The 17,212-nt window shown below is 42.3% G+C and overlaps 1 protein-coding gene across 3 annotated transcripts in view; it reads left to right on the top strand.

Moving 5' to 3' along the window:
- Positions 1-17,212, top strand: part of TRAF3IP2 (TRAF3 interacting protein 2) — a 46,110-nt gene that overhangs the window by 12,442 nt on the left and 16,456 nt on the right. For 2 of the 3 annotated variants that reach the window (XM_044924410.2, XM_006070076.4), the window contains exons 2-3: positions 728-1,558; positions 13,554-13,746. In XM_044924410.2, coding sequence (XP_044780345.1) covers positions 736-1,558; positions 13,554-13,746 — 1,016 coding nt within the window. In that variant the 5' untranslated portion in view covers positions 728-735. The remainder of the gene's footprint in view (positions 1-727; positions 1,559-13,553; positions 13,747-17,212) is intronic. The other variant, XM_006070077.4, reaches the window with a different exon arrangement.

Raw genomic sequence — 17,212 nt, 5'->3', positions numbered from 1 at the left:
GCTTTTTAAACCCTGGCTTTAAAATTCTTTTTTTCTTTCTTTCTTTTTAAATTAGGCAATAGGGCACATGGAGCAATAGTTTAAAAGCTCAGAAGGTGAAAATTCTCCCTCATCCTCCTCTCCCTCAGCTTAGCCCCATTCTCAAAGGCAACCAATGCACTAATGTCTTACGTGTCCTCCATACACATTTTATACGTGTACAAGCAGATGTGCACACACGCACACACATACTCACACATTCCCCTCTCCTAATTTTTTCCCATAAAATAGCAGCACCATTTACACATTGGTCTGCACCTTGCTTTTTTTTTTCTTATCACTTAACAGTATATTGGAGGTCATTCCACATCTATTACTGATATTTCTTTCATCATGGATTCCAGACACACACAAAGCAATCCATGTTCTGATCATTTCTCTTTCCTCAGAAATTGGCCATTGGTTTTCATCTGTGTCTTCCCCTTGCTGGTGTATGACTTCTACCACATGATGGTCCAGTCACATTCTTTGAATAGCCTTCCAGAAAAAATGATCTTCATAAGTCTTAGTGCCTTTCCCTGGAGGATAAGCAAATGATTTTACGTGACTGGGGGCTCTGCCAGCATGTTGGTGTCATTCTACTGTTAATTTAAACCACATCTTGAATGGGGTCCCTTAAGGTCATGAAGTGGGGACTTCAAGAACTGACCTGACTTCTGAGGTTGTGGCATGTTTTCTCTTGTTCCAGACAATAGAATGAACCGAAGCATTCCTGTGGAGGTGGATGAATCGGAACCATACCCAAGTCAGTTGCTGAAACCCCTCTCAGAATATTCCCTGGCAGAGGAGTCAGAACCGCCTGCTCCAGATGCAAGGAACATGGCGCCTAACAACTTGTCTGCATCCCCAACTGCTCAGTCTTCCTCCAGAGACTTTCCTCAGGCTCACCCGCCCCTGCAACTATCAAATCTCCAGCAGCCTGTGTCCCCGAGGGTCACCTGCCTGCGTGCCAAAGTCTTGGCAGAGAGTGAAGACAGCTTGTGGAGGAGACACATGGATCCCAGCAAAGACTTCACCTCAGGCTCCTATGCAGCCGGGGAGCCCGAGACTCAGTCTGTGGCTGGAGCCCTCCCCCAGGAGCATCAGTTTTCCATTACGGAAAAACATAATCAATGGCTGGGATCTTGGCTTTCGGCAACTTCCCCTGACACTGGCCATGACTCTGACAAATCTGACCAAAGTGTACCTAATGCCTCAGCAGACCCCCAAAGTGGTAGCCAGGAGATGGTGCCCCGGCCTCTCAGGAACCGAGCAGCCCCAGACCCACCTACAATAGACACGGGGTATGATTCACAGCCTCAGGATGTCCTGGGCATCAGGCAACTGGAAAGGCCACTACCTCTCACCTCCGTGTGTTACCTCCAGGACCTCCCCAGACCTCTCAGATCCAGGGAGTTCCCTCAGTGTGAACCTCAGAGATACCCAGCATGTGCACAGATGCTGCCCCCCGAGCCCTCCGTGCAAGCTCAGTGGAACTATCACTACTATTGTCCTGGAGACCCTGACCACCAGGTGCCATGTAAGTGAGTTGCTCTCCCCTGGATGTTGTGGCCCGGGTAACTGAGTAAACGGGAATCTCGCGTCAGTGTCTCGCATCGCTAGACCAGCACAGGCAGGTCAGAAGGCAGGGAGGGCATTCTGCTTCCTATGGGGCCCTCCATGTGCGTTTGGATTTGCAAGGGGCTTTAGAAGAATGCTTTATCTTGGCCCAGAGCCCGTCTCACTTGGAACCTGCCTCTCTAGGAAACGTTAAGAAGAAAACAGACTGCTCTCTAGGGTAGCTGAAGTGAAACTTACCTAAAGGCAGGGAGCCATCCCAAATGACTTCTAGAAAATTTTGTTGTCCAAATTCTTGGGCATTCTTTACATGCTTGTTCTCCACCTTAGATTTTTCAGAGAAAGAGGCCTTCAGTCAAAAAAATCAGAAGGTGCCCAGAATGTCATTGAGACTTCAAATTCATGGCATTACATGAAGGTCCCATCATTCCTGTATTTCTGTTGCTTAAAGCCCTTTGGAGGTTGAACCATCCACACCTACCCTACGATCTAGCCACACTCAAGGACTGGCAGCCCCCTAACATGTAGAGCTACTTCATAGACCCCTGCATTTGTCCACGTTCTTCTCTCTACCTAGGATTTTTCCCCTTCTTGTATACATTTGAACCAGTTCTATATCTTTTAACTGTTCTCTCAAGTTCTAATGTGTATACTGTAAAGTTTGCCCTTCCTCATTCATTGAAGGGTAGTATATTTAGTGTATGCAGCCATCACTTGGAGAAGGCAATGGCACCCCACTCCAGTACTCTTGCCTGGAAAATCCCATGGACAGAGGAGCCTGGTAGGCTGCAGTCCATGGGGTCGCTAAGAGTCGGACACGACTGAGCGACTTCACTTACACTTTTCACTTTCATGCACTGGAGAAGGAAATGGCAACCCACTTCAGTGTTCTTGCCTGGAGAATCCCAGGGGCAGGAGAGCCTGGTGGGCTGCAATCCATGGGGTCGCTAAGAGTTGGACACGACTGAGCGACTTCACTTTCACTTTTCACTTTCATGCACTGGAGAAGGAAATGGCAACCCACTTCAGTGTTCTTGCCTGGAGAATCCCAGGGACGGGGGAGCCTGGTGGGCTGCTGTCTGTGGGGTCGCACGGAGTCGGACACGACTGAAGTGACTCAGCAGCAGCAGCCATCACGACATATATCTTTTAAGACTTAGCTCAGGTGTCCCTCTGACAGCTTCCCCAGATCACTCCCTTCTTCAGGCTCTCTGTCTCCTTATGCTCTGCCTGTTGGCACACCTAATGCCAGTATGACATCTACTTTGGGCCTTTTTTACATCTCTTGTCAGACTGTAAGCTTTTGCACATCAGCAACTTACGTATTTTCAATACATAATTCCCCAGCATTTAACACAGTGACCAATATATACAAGACTCTCAACAAATTATGTCCAGTGAACAAATAAAATGCATCAGTACAGTAAGCATCTCTGAAAGTGATAAACTCTTAGACTGAGGTAAAAGGTCCATTACAGTTCATGATGTCAAGTCTCCATGAGGCTGCTGGAAAATAGCAATAGGGCTTTACAGATGAAACACTGGCTGAGAGGCTGGGAGATGCAATATTTTTCTTAGCAAATAAATACCATATCAAAAACAGTTTGAAGAGTCTGACCAAATCTGATGCCTAGCTTTAAAATAAATTATGGAAATAATCACGAATCCTATAATCAATCACAATTTATTTATTTGTACATGTACATTTAATATAAAGCTTCCTAAAGCAAATTCAGCAACAGGGTAATTCATAGTTTAAAAAAAGAAAATGTGAGGTAAAAGAATTTAACTTAGATGATGCCTGAAAGAAAACAGGGAAGAATGAATGAGTTAGGAGTGAGGGTAAGAGATGAGGCAGCAGCAGGGCTTTGGGAGAAAGAGCCCCTGAGATCTACAGCTGGGACTCTGGTGTTGGTGTTGGATGTTGGGCAGTCAGCTGACTGTGAAACAAGAACATCACTGGTGCTCCGAGTGTTCAGGAACAGGGTGAGTGTGCTGATGAAGTTCCTTAAACATAAATCACTGAACCTTGGCAGGGTCAGAATTTGCATTTTTTTTCTCAATGATTTTTAGGTTAAAAAGGAATCCCACAATACTTTTTTTTTTTTTAAGATTCTACTCTCTGCATTTAAAGGTAGTTTTTCTGATCATAATAGTAATATTTGTTCACTTTCAAAACTCAAATATGCCCAAAAGCCTAATTCATGTTTCTGTCACTCAAATATAATTCCTTATTGGGGTTTGACATATTTACTGGGGGTTTTTGCATGTATATATTTAATATGATATTAAAATAACTTCAGGATAATTTTCTAGCATTGTTTCAAAATGTTGCATAGTATCTCATCAGATGGATCTATCAAGTTGTTTTTAAGCTATTTTCTGTTGTTGGATATTTTAGTTCCCCATTTCTGAGCCAATAAGCAATTATACGATGCATCATGTACCCATGCTTTTATCTGCATTTCTGGTTAATTCCTTAATGTGTGGAAGTGTGAATGCTTCGTCAAGGGCTTTGTGATGCTAAGTCCCAAGCAGTTGCCTTAAACCACTAACAAGAGAAAGCTTCACTGTGATAGACAGAGAAAGCGTGGACTATTATCATTTGAGGGTCCCAGGAAGATCTTCCCACTTGAAGATATTTTTCCTATTGAACCCTGAAAGGTCACCATTAGCAATCTAGTCCTTGGAGGTAAGCATTGCCCTCCCAGGGCAGGCTCTGTTAAAATGCAAACGCGCCTGCTGGGAACACTCTTAGTCTCTAACACCTGCTTTCTTTATTCAGATTGCCTCCCCTTGTTCTCTGTCTTATTTCCTTCTATTGACTTGGGGAGGAAAGGGGGGCCTTAGGATCCTGGGAGTGAAGACAAGCAATGAAAGGCAGAGAGGAGAAAACTGGGACAGGAGAAGGGACGAATTCACGGAAGGTGTATAAACAGCCAATAAGTGTATGAAATCAAGCGTCACATTACTGGATTTAAGAAATGCAGATTTTTAAATACATATTTTTCCTAATCAGATACACAAAAATAAAAAGCCTGGGACAATATCTAGTGTTAGTGGGATTATGGGAAAATGAACATTCCCATCTACTCTTGGTTTTTTTTTTAATATATTTTGTGATTTTATCTATTTATTTGTGGCTGTGCTGGGTCTTCGTTGCTATGCTAGGGCTTTTCTCTAGTTGCAGGAAGCAGAGACGACTCTCTAGCTGCCGTGCACGGGCTTCTCGTTGCAGTGGCTTCTCTTGTGGAGCGCAGGTTCTAGGGCGCTCAGGCTTCAGTAGTTGCAGCTCCCAGACTCTAGAGTACAGGCTCAATAGTCATGGCACACAGGCTTTGTTGCTCTGCGGCATGTGGGATCTTCCCAGATCTGGGATCGAACCTGTGTCTCATGCATTAGCAGGCAGATTCTTTACTGAGCCACCAGGGAAGCCCCCATCTACTCTTGATAGGAGCATAAATTGGTACAGTTTTCCAGGAGGCAATTTCACTATCAAAATTTTAAACGTGTCCTATTTGGTCCAGCGTCTCACTTGTAAGAATCTATTCTATAGACACATTCAATTAGCATGTAAAAATACATGAATGAGGACGTTTATTAAAGCATTGTTGTATTAGAGTAAGAATAAAAAATCTAAAATGCCTATCAATAAGGGGGAAATTATTATAAATAATTATCAAATTATGTTATAAAGGATATAAATTATTGTAAATAAGTTGTGATTTATTTATACAATAGGCTATTAAGTCCCTGTTACTACACTCTGACATAAAAAAGATTAAAGAAGCATGCTATGTGGATCCCATACATGCTATTTTTTTAACTATATATGTTTAAAAATGGCTTGAGAAAGACTGGAAGATGGCCACAACCATTAACAGTGATCGTGAGGGGGAGGGGAATAAGGAATTAGGAGAGACAGGGAGATTTTTCTTCTAACTCTCTATACTTTTGTTAAATTTGTTATAGCAAACAGGCATTACTTTTATAATGTAAAAAATGAGTAAAAGTTAAAAAGAAAAAGGAAATGAGAACATGTGGGCTCACCCTAAATCACCCCACATGTGCCTTGGCCCTGGCCTCCAGCGGCCTCTAATTACAGGGAAGAGGGTCAGGGTTGGGCTGGTTTTGCCTGGGAAAACCAGTGCTTATATTTTGTCCTCAGGGCACTGCAAACCCGGAATATTTCTGAAGCCTCTGATAGCAAAGGCTCCCAGGAAGGTTGCCATGAGGATTAAATGAGATAATGTAGTAAAGACACTAGGAAAGTAGCTGGCTTGTAGTAAGCTATCAAAAACTAGCAGCTCTTAGTTATTATTGCTATTATGTAAATAGAGCCTGCAGCCCAGCCCTGTAGAGTGCCCCTCTGCTTCTAGATCCCTCTTGCTGGCACAGATTTTAAGCATTCAAAGCAGGTGTACAAATGCTTAGTTTCGTGTCAGGGCTATCACTGCACTTAATTGCCAACAGAACCGCTTCAAAAGAGCTGTTCACCTAAGCAATGCTCTTGCAGTTGGAAACCATGGCTACACGATTCTACTTGGCTTTAGAAGATCATTACTTCCTCATCTGTTAGTGAAAATATAAATAAATGCTCATCATGCAAATGGCACAGCTTAGCCCCTGCAAGTTAAAGCACAAATGGTTATTAGTCACTCCTTTCATGTAAAAAAAAGTTATCAAAGTAGGTGAAAACAAAAGGTGGGAAAATCTATTTCTTTCCTTCACCATCATCCCCCAGAGAAGTCAGCCTCTTACTGCCTCAAAATCCTTCCTCTGAAGGTCACCAGAATGGAGGTCATGGCTCTGCAATCAAATAAAACCCTTGACGCAAATAAATTGGAAAAAAAAAAAAAAAAGAATGTATTAAGTCTAAAGTGCTCTTATCTTACTGTAAAATTCTTGCTTTCTATACCAAAGAGACTGAATAAAATAAACCTGTGGACACATGCCCACTATTGCTCATATAGACCCCCAAACATGATTATTTGTGTGCTAGAATGCATGCACAGTTAAAAGTAAGGAAAAAACAAAGCAGATGGAAGAGATGATAAAGAAAGGCAGTCCCTTTCAGGAACTACAGCTGTTTACAGCTGGGGGAGTTCCTGTAACAGTTTATATTGGCCATCTTGTCTTCCTGGCTAAACTGATTGTGTTATATCATCATGATTTTTTTGACAACTTGAAAATCACATTTTACTTTCTCCCTCATAAATTCTTTTAATATCATTCTTAATAAGGAAGAAAAATGTTGAATGTTTTGACTGATAAGTGGAAAACCTCATTTAGGATTTGGTTTACAAATTCCAAGTGGTCAAAGCCCAGTAACACGAAGACCGTGTGTAACCCAAGCCAAGAGGATCATAAGATTGACGAGCAACATACAGTTCTGGGCACCCATGCATGATTGTGCAAGATTTGTATTTTTGTTCTGTGATGAGCACTGCGTCAGGATCTAGGAGTTACTCTGCTAACAAATCACTTATCTATCACATCCCCCACCACCTTCTAGACTCCATCTTCTTGATGGAATTCTAGGCACGGAGCACAAGTCTCTGGGGGAGATATCTTGGGGAGTGGTTCTTAAGTCTATCGTGTAGGTGGCTGCTGGCTTGCATGTCTCCTACTCGTACACTAACGAGTGTGGGTTTATGTTTCAAAACAGACATCCACAGACAAACAGATTTTCTCTTTCTCTCCTGATTTATTTTGAGCAGCTCAGGAGAACTATAGCCTGTTTATCTCTAGTCATTGCATGCTTAGCCATAGAAGTTCAGTAATATTTGTTGAATGAATAAAAAGAAATCTGTTTCCTACTTCCTAGAAAAAGAAGTGATTCCCTAATTATGAGTAGAGGCTTTGTGATCTCAAGCCTTTGAAAGGCTATCTCTTTACTTGTCTTATGGGAGGGCAGAGGAAAGAAAGGAGGTCACTGGGATTTAGAAACAGACCTGCTCATTTGTTCATCAATTTATCCAAATATTTGCCCAGTTCTTTGCTAGGCACTGGGTGTACAGTAGTGAATACAACACCCTGTCTTTGTGGAGTTCATAGTCTACTGGAGATAAGTCTACTGATAAGTAGAAATCAGCAAACAAAATAACAAAGAGTACATGTTATAAAGAAAATAGCCAGATGTTAGAGCAAGCATTAACAGCATGGTGAGAGGAGGCCTCTTTGAGGAGGACACATTTGAGCTGAAATCTAAAGGATGAGAAGGTAAAGGAAGCAAGGATTTTAGTATTGTTAATGTACTGAAAGCAAGTGAGTGGAGATGGAGCAGAGTGAGCAGTGAGAGAATGATAGCTAGAAAATGAAGGAGGCAAGGACTGTGATATGGAATTTGGATTTTTTTACTCAGTTTAACTTCATCTTCAGGAAAGCAAAAAATTGAACTCTATAATCCTGAATAAGGAACTTAGAACAGTACTTGGCATGTAACAAGTACTCAGTAAATATTAGCCATTATTACATATACCATACCCAACTAAACTAGCAAGCCTTGGTCAAAATAGTAGAAGGAAACTATCAAAACTTGAGCAATGAAAAGACATTCATTTATCTGAAAATGTAGATTTTATTTCGTGACTTCTTCACACAACCAGCCAAATTCCAGTGGAACCAGTCAAGTTCCACTAAGGAAATCTTATTTCTTTGTTTTAAACAATCAAAAGACAGCATAGAGAACTCTTTTGTCAGTACCCTAATTTTAAAATTGAGGTGGATCATTTTCATCTGCTCATATAAACCATTGTAAGCTTTTATCACAGGTGGCCATTTCAGAAACAAGAGTTACAGCTAATCAAACACTTAGTCCTCATGCCTTAGTGATTTTAATGATATGATTTGTTGCTATGAGACAAAAACATGTTATGCGAGAAATAATCTGTTCAAAATCATATGACCTTGCTTCAAAGGCTTTTGATGAACAGCACTAACATACACTTTCTGGAAAAGAAACAAACCCTATGATTAGAGCTTGGTAGTCCTTTTAAAGCAAATAAAACCTTATTAGCCATATATTAATGGACATAGGAAGCAAGAATGGCTCCAAGCATTAAAAACTTTCAAGGCCACTAGCAAAGTTGCTCCTCTTTCACTTTTCTTTCTTCTTCCTACCTCCAAAGGAGACACTGAAAAACATCCCAGATGGAGAGCAGATGAGAAATAGACTCCCTAGAAGACCCAAGACCTAGCAGGCAGATTGTGCCATCCCACATGGCTTTGCTTGTGCGTATGTATGAAGTTGACTTTGTAACTTTCAGTCTTCATTCATAGATTGAGCATCCCTCAGGTATTGGCACTGTGCTTTGAGGCGTGCTGGCAAACAGATACAGTGCATGCTTTTACAAAGCTTGGAGTCTAGTAGGCAAGGCAGGCAAGAAGTTGACAAGTAGGAGTCATGCTTACTTACACAAACATGAAAAGTGCTAGGAAGAAAGTAAAGTGATGAGACGAGATAAGTAACTGGTGAACAGATGATATCTGAGCTGAGCCCTGAATGTCAAGAAGTTGATCTGTAAAGATACAGGGCAAAACACTCTGAGCAGAGGGGATGGCAGACTCAGGCTCCCAGAGGTGGGGACCATCTTGGCGTTCAAGATGAAGAAAGAGCCAGGGTAGCTGGGGCTTGCTGAACTTCTGAGAGTGTGCTGCTGCTGCTGCTGCTGCTAAGTCGCTTCAGTCGTGTCCGACTCTGTGAGACCCCAGAGACGGCAGCCCACCAGGCTCCCCCGTCCCTGGGATTCTCCAGGCAAGAACACTGGAGTGGGTTGCCATTTCCTTCTCCAATGCAGAAAAGTGAAAAGTGAAAGTGAAGTCACTCAGTCGTGTCCGACTCTAGCGACCCCATGGACTGCAGCCTACCAGGCTCCTATGTGTAGTAGGAGATAAAATCAAGAAGGGCAGGGACCCCATTCATGCAAGGTGGATTTTAAATGCAGTAGGAAATATCTGGAAGGCTGTATCTATAGCTAGCTTTGTAAAGGGTCTATCCATACAAGACTCACCTAAAAACATGGCTGCTGCTGCTGCTGCTGCTAAGTCGCTTCAGTCGTGTCTGACCCTGTGTGACCCAATAGACGGTAGCCAACCAGGCTCCCCTGTCCCTGGGCTAGCTCTTGCCTAATGACCTGATGGCAATGGCACTTTTTGGTCTGTTCTAGCTGGGAAAGGGCCTTTCCTGGTGGCTCAGTGGTAAAGAATCCCCCTGCCAATGCAGGAGACATGGGTTCAATTCCTAGGTCAGGAAGATCCCCTGGAGAAACGAATGGCAACCCACTGCAGTATTCTTGTCTGGGAAGTCCTGTGGACAGAGAAGCCTAGAGGGCTATAGTCCATGGGGTCTCAAAGAGTCAGACAAGACTTAGTGACTGAACAACAACTGGGGAAAAGAGCACCAAGAGAGGCCAGTCCTATAGCCCTGAAACTCCAGCTGGTGAGGTGGACCCCTTGGAACTTATCTGACCTGACCCAGGATGGCCATAAAAACAAAACCTTGTTTTATGTTGTTCTAGATCATAGGGGTCTCTGTGGTTCTGTGTCCCCATTCTTAGAGATGCCATCCAAGCCCTGGTCTTTGTCAGCCAGGGGGTAGGCACAGGCATATCCTTTAATCCTCCTCCCCTTCCTTAAGCCCCAGATATCATGACCAGGCCTAAGCAAGAGCAGGGCAAAGGTCATGGACAGGGCCTCAAGACAAGCTGTGTTCAGAGGGATGTGGTCAGTTGTGCCAGAGGAAGCATGACCTGGTGTCATGGGTCAAAGCAGACAATAGACTAAATCCAGGGAATCTAACCAAGCTTGAAAGACTGGCTGGGGCACATTTCCAGGGTCACCCAGTCAAGTTTCCTGAGCCCACACAGCGGGGACCCGGTAGTGGCCACACTAATGAACACACATATTATTAGTCTTCTGTACTTGAGGCCATATTCCTCTAGATGGTTCTTGACTACTTAGCAAACCAAGAATAAAAATCTTAACCACAGTCTCACCCTCCACATCCTGGTGCTGCCGACCTGCTTCTTCTGTTATTTCTTGCTCGCTTGCAAGTTTTGTTTCACCCTACTTCCCTGCAAGTATCCTACCTACATGACAGGCAAATTGGTTATTACTTTTATAATCAGAAGAAGAATAAAGACCAGTAGAGACCTTTTGAGTATCAAGGTTCCTTCTTGCCCTAACTAGCTATGCCTGCTTGATCATCCAAGTTCTTACTTGGGCAGAGGTGGCAATACTTGGATCCCCAGGATGTGCTTATGGGGCAATCCACGTGGCTCTTTTTGCAGGGTTATACGTGCCTCTCTCCAGTCCTTCTACAGGCTGAGCTCACCCCAACGTGCATCCAGCCTCTCAGACTTCCCACACTCGAGCCCCGTTGGATCTGGACAGTCCCCTCAGAGCCTTCCTCTCCCACTCTTCCTGGGTTCCTTGCATCCCTCCTCTGGCCCTCACTTCTCTTCTCTCACCAGCTCAGGCTGGTTGCCTTTAATCCTTTGGGACTCTGTTACTCCTGGGCCTGGCTGGGGTTAACTTTCTCCCAGGTTAGAAATTCATATAAGTTGATGTGAGGACTGGCTTTGCTCTAAGACCTGCCCTCTTCTAAGTGCCTGGCCCCAAGTACTCATGGCCTTTAGCAAGAGGGGACTGAGACAGTTGTGAGGTGTTGCCAACTGCTTGGCTACTTCCCCGGGATATGAGCCAAGTTTTCATTCATTTACTTCTTTCTAAGAGGGATTGAAGAAGCTGACTTGAAACTCAACATTCAAAAAACAAGGATCATAGCATTCATTCCCATAACTTTGTGGCAAATAGAAGGGGGAAAAGTGGAAGCAGTGACATATTTTTTTTCCCCTTGGGCTCCAAAATCATTGCAGTTGGTCACTATAGTCATGAAATTAAAAGACACTGCTCCTTGGAAGGAAAGCTATGACAAACCTAGATAGCACATTAAAAAGCAGAGGCATCACTTTGTCAACCAAGGTCCATCTAGTCAAAGCTATGGTTTTTCAAGAAGTCCCATACCAGTGTGAGAGTTGGACCACAAAGAAGGCTGAGTGCCGAAGAACTGATGCTTTCAATCTGTGGTGCTGGAAGAGACTCTTGAGGGTCCCTTATATGCAGAGTACATCATGAGAAACGCTGGGCTGGATGAAGCACAAGCTGGAATCAAGATTGCCAGGAGAAATATCAAAAACCTCAGATATGCAAATGACACCACCCTTATGGCAGAAAGTGAAGAAGAAATAAAGAACCTGTTGATGAAAGTGAAAGAGGAGAGTGAAAATGTTGGCTTAAAGCTCAACTTTCAGAAAAATAAGATCATGGCATCCAGCCCCATTACTTCATGGTAAATAGATGGGGAAACAGTGGAAACAGTGGCTGACTTTATTTTGGGGGGCTCCAGAATCACTGCAGATGGTGATTGCAGCCATGAAATTAAAAGACACTTGCTCCTTGGAAGGAAAATTATGACCAACCTGAACAGCATATTAAAAAGAAGAGACATTACTTTGTCAACAAATCGTCTGTCTAGTCAAGGCTATGGTTTTTCCAGTGGTCATGTATGGATGTGAAAGTTGGACTATAAAGAGGGCTGAGTACAGAAGAATTGATGCTTTTGAACTGTGGTGTTGGAGAAGACTCTTGAGAGTCCCTTGGACTGCAAGGAGATCCAACCAGTCCATCCTAAGGGAAATCGGTCCTGGGTGTCCATTGTAAGGACCGATGTTAAAACTGAAACTCCAGTATTTTGGCCACCTGATGTGAAGAGCTGACTCATTTGAAAAGACCCTGATGTTGGGAAAGATTGAAGGCAGGAGGAGAAGGGGACAACAGAGGATGAGATGGTTAGATGGCATCACTGACTCAATGGACATGAGTTTGGGTAAATTCTGGGAGTTGGTGATTGGCATGGAGGCCTGGCGTGCTGCGATTCATGGGGTCGCAAAGAGTCGGACACGACTGAGCAACTGAACTGAACTGAACTAGACAGCAAGGAGATCAAACCAGTCAATCCTAAAGGAAATCAATCCTGAATATTCATTGGAAGCACTGATACTGAAGCTAAAGTTCCAATACTTTGGCCACCTGATGCAAAGAGCCGACTCATTGGAAAAGACCCTGATGCTGGGAAAGACTGAAGGAGAAAGGAGAAAGGAGAAGGGGGCGGCAGAGGATGAGTTGGTAGATAACATCACAACTCAATGGGCATGAATCTGAGCAAACTCTGGGAGATGGTAGAGGACAGAGGAGCCTGGCATGCTACAGTCCATGGGGTCACAAAGAGTCAAACACGACTTAACAACTGAACAGCAGCAAAGAGGGACTGGTGTGTATGTGTGGGGGGGGTGTGTGTGTGGGTGTGTGTGTCCAGGGAAGGAAATGAACAAGTAGTGATTCTGTAGCTATCATGAGGATAATTTCTCCTAGCCTTGGGTTTTAAAACTTGGGGAATTATGGTAGGAATCATGGTGATCTGGACCCCTTGGAATGTATGTGACCTGACTCAGGAAGGCTATAACAGCAAAACCTGGTGGTATAGCTCATCCTAGACCAAAGGGTTCTCTGTGGTGCTACCTCCCCATTCTTAAAGATGCCCTCCAAATCCTGGTCCTTATCAGCTGTGGGGCTGGAATCAGCTCAGTTTGGATTGTTTTAAGCATCTTATTTAAATAGGGGCCTATGTTGAGCTCTGTGTTTCCAATTTAAAACATTAAACTCATGATTTCACAGATGTTTTTGTTTAGGAAAACAATAAAGACAATGACTCAGTTTAATGAAAGCTATCAAGTAAATAATAGTACAGAAATGTGGCAAATATCTCGAAGGTGGTAAATGATATATGGAACCCTCAGTTGGTATAAAGACAAAAATTTGCACTGAGCTTACCTCTCCTTTCATGCAAAGGAGACACAGTCAGTCTTTCCTGTTTTCTTTGCTGTCTTCACCTACAGATGGCCATAACTACCCTCGAGCAGCCTACCAGCAAGTGATCCAGCCAGCTCTACCTGGGCAGGCCCCACCTGGAGCCCATGTGAGGGGCCTGCACCCTGTGCAGAAGGTCATCCTGAGTTGTCCCAGCCCCTGGGACCAAGAGGAGAGGCCTCCACAGAGAAACTACTCTCCCCCAGGTCTCCCCAGGTATCAGTAAGTACAACTAATGGGGCCAAATTTCAGACAATATTAACATGAAAAAGCATGACACCAATGCAATCAATATGCATCAGAACTCTATTCCTTTGCCACGCAGGCTGGTGACCAAGTCACACAGTTGAACACCCCACACAGACTTTTCAGGTCAGGAGGAAACGGAAGCTGTGTGATAAGAATCTCTTCACCAGACACATGAAGACCTTGAAGGAAAGGCTCTTAAGATGCTAAGTCACACCTTTTACTTCCAGATCTCTTGGCCTTTTGGATCAAAAAATAGGTTTTCATTTTCACTCTGACTTCCAAGGCTACAAAATTCTTTTTTATATCCCTAGTCTCTACACCTGTTTAAGTCCATTTCTTACTTTGAAATTTTAAATTCAATTGGTTCTCAATAGAAATTTAAAACAACTGTTATTTTGTAATAAAAGCATTCACTCATGTTTAACACCATTATTAGGTCCTTCCAATATTTCTTCCAGAAAAATAATTTTGGCTTTTCTTGATTTTTATTGTCTAATCTTTTAATCATATTTCTCTTCATTGTTCTTTTTTGACTCCTCAAGTTTTTGTTTTGTTTTTTTTTTTCTCTTCATTTATAGATCTAAAATATACAGGGAAAACTCATGTAAATGGAGCTTCCTAATTTATGACAAAATTGGAAAGAGAGTAGATAAAACATTTGCTCTTGCTCAAGCACAACTTTTATCTATCATTCAAAGTAAATCTATATTCCATTTTGAGAACGGAATGAGATATGAACCTCTTATTGAAGCAATTTTTTTTTGGAAATGGAGAAATAGGTAATCAGCTCAAAAAGTGTATTGAAAAAAAGGCCTACTCTATTTACAATGGCAAATAAGGTGCCTTTCCTCTTCACTCAAAAGTCAACAACCCTCAGATTTCCTTTGCAGACAGATGCCTTATTTTTTTTTTTACAAACAAAATACAATGGAATTTAAGTAATGGAATTAAGTAATGATTTTATAGTCAGATCAGCACTCTTGCAGAAAGCAATCTAAAATTCCAAGAAAACAAAATTTAAGCATCATCTCTATGTGTAGTGTTGAATAGGAGAAGCAATAGTAATTTTTTAAATGAACTTTTATTTTGAAATAATTTTGGATTTATTTATTGTAAAATAGTACAGAGCAATTGCTTTTATAACATCAATTAAAGCCTACTATGGTCTCCAAGGATTTATCATTTTAAAATAATGAAAAGTAAGTTCAGGTAATGAGATTAATTCTCTTCTTACTGATCTTTGGAAGGAGAACCTTAATACAGAAAGATTACTCTGTCATTACTCTCCATTATATTGTTTATATATGAAAGTTTTCTTTAATAGTATCAAGGCCTTAAGATTTTTTTGTCAAATGAGTATGCATGCATGAAGTCACTTCAGTCGTGTCTGACTCTTTTTGACCCTATGGACTATAGCCCTCCAGGCTCCTCTGTCTATGGGATTCTCCAGGCAAGAATACTGGAGTGGGTTACCATGCCCTTCTCCAGCGTCTCTTAGGTCTCTTGCCTTTGCAGGCGCGTTCTTTACCACTAGCGCCACCTGGGAAGCTTTGTCAAATGAGCAATCATCTTTTGTAAACAACTAACTTTGGGTACAAAGGCACTAATGCAAAAAGAATATGGAATTGGATCCCCATTAGATGAAGGCATATTGTGTAGAAATTTTTTCTATAATAATATAAAATAAAAATAACTTCCTCAAACACCACAATTAGAAATATATTATAGCATAGTTGAGATTTTGTATAATTTTAAATCTTGTTACATAGGACTTTCAGAATTTTTTGATTACTCTTTTGGGTAAAAATATGAAAGCAGAAGCAATAATCCACTAAAACTAGGCCTATACACATAGATATTACATTCAAAACTTTTTTTAAAATTTATAATATAAAACAATTGCAAACACATAACAAGTAACATTCCTGTTCCCGCTACCTAGATTTTTTTAAATGTTAACAATGCCACATTTACTTCATATTTTTTTGAAGAAATAAAATATTATAGATACAGTTTTAGTCCCCCTAGCAGTTAGAATTCAGTTACAGAAAACAGAAACAACTCTAGCTGTTGTAAACAGAAGGGATTTAATATAAGGAATTGGGTGCTTATGACATTGGAGGCTGGAGGTTTTAGGTTGGGCTTCCAGGAATGGTCCCCGGGCAATATCACAGAACTGGGGAACAGAGGGGCTGCTTCCTCTGGCCTGGTCAGAGAGGCAGAGGGCCAGAAAGCCACCACAGGGCTCTCCAATCTAGGCCACGCTGCCAGCACCAACCAGAATCAGGAAACGGCCACTGCAGCTATTGGAAACATTCCGTGCCTACCAGAACTGCACTGGCAAAATACCGATGCCCATGCCCTTCCCTTGAAGCTGTACCGGAACACTGGGAGGCCTCCTCAGCACCCCATGACAGCAGTTAGCAACAGAAACCACAGAAGTGGCAGAAGCATGGCTTACATGTCCTTCTACCTTCCAAATCTCACACAAGTGCACCTGATCTTTCTTCTCAGCAGACTGTTCATAGGAAACTGTTCATAGGAATACTGGTGACCAAAATAATAATAGAGATGCCATATGATAATGTGGTAGACATGTCTTTAGTCGATCTTCAAAATTGGATGTTCATTTGTGAAATATTAGCAGCATAGATACTTTTTTTTTTTTTTTTTGGCTGTGCCATGCAGCATGAGGAATTTTAGCTCCTGGACCAGGGATCAAATCTGTGCCCCATAGAGTGGAAGCACGGAGTCTTAACCACTGGGCCAGCAAAGAGACCCCACAACATAGATACTTTTAAACCTACATGGTCTTTTCTATCTTTTAAAACATAAATAAATGTTATCTGTTGTTGTTGTGTTAGTTGTGACTCTTTGCGACCCCATGGACTATATAGCCCACCAGGCTCTTCTGTTCATGGAATTCTCTGGGCAAGATTATTGAAATGGGTAGCCATTCCCTTCTCCAGGGGATCTTCCAGACCCAGGGAGTGAACCCGTACCTCCTACATTGCAAGCAAATTCTTTATTGTCGGAGCCACCAGGGAAGCCTAAATGTTATCTATTATGAGCTTAAAGTTCTGTCGTTTTATCTGAATGCCTAAACATCAAACCTTCTATGTCACCCATTATATTACTTTGTTTTGTTGGTGGTCTTGTCTGATCTGAACATAAGAATTATCTTCCCCATTATACAGTCCTTAAATTCAGAAATCAAATCCTGCTTCCCTCTTTGACCCCAAGCACAGGCCCTTACAAATGCCAGCTGGCTGAACTGCTTATTGACAAAAACTCTGCGGAAAAAAAAAACAAAACAAAACGAAACACCAAACCTTTGTCCTTCTGGCTCAGAAAAGAAATGGAGGCAGAAGAAAGATAGCTCACTGGTATTACCCACAGTCATTAAAGGCTTTCTGTCCCTCTATGTTTGCCTTTATGC

Source organism: Bubalus bubalis, chromosome 10 (genome assembly GCF_019923935.1).
Source record: "Bubalus bubalis isolate 160015118507 breed Murrah chromosome 10, NDDB_SH_1, whole genome shotgun sequence".
Classification (NCBI taxonomy): domain Eukaryota; kingdom Metazoa; phylum Chordata; class Mammalia; order Artiodactyla; family Bovidae; genus Bubalus; species Bubalus bubalis.
This window is presented reverse-complemented; position numbering and strand designations above follow the sequence as displayed.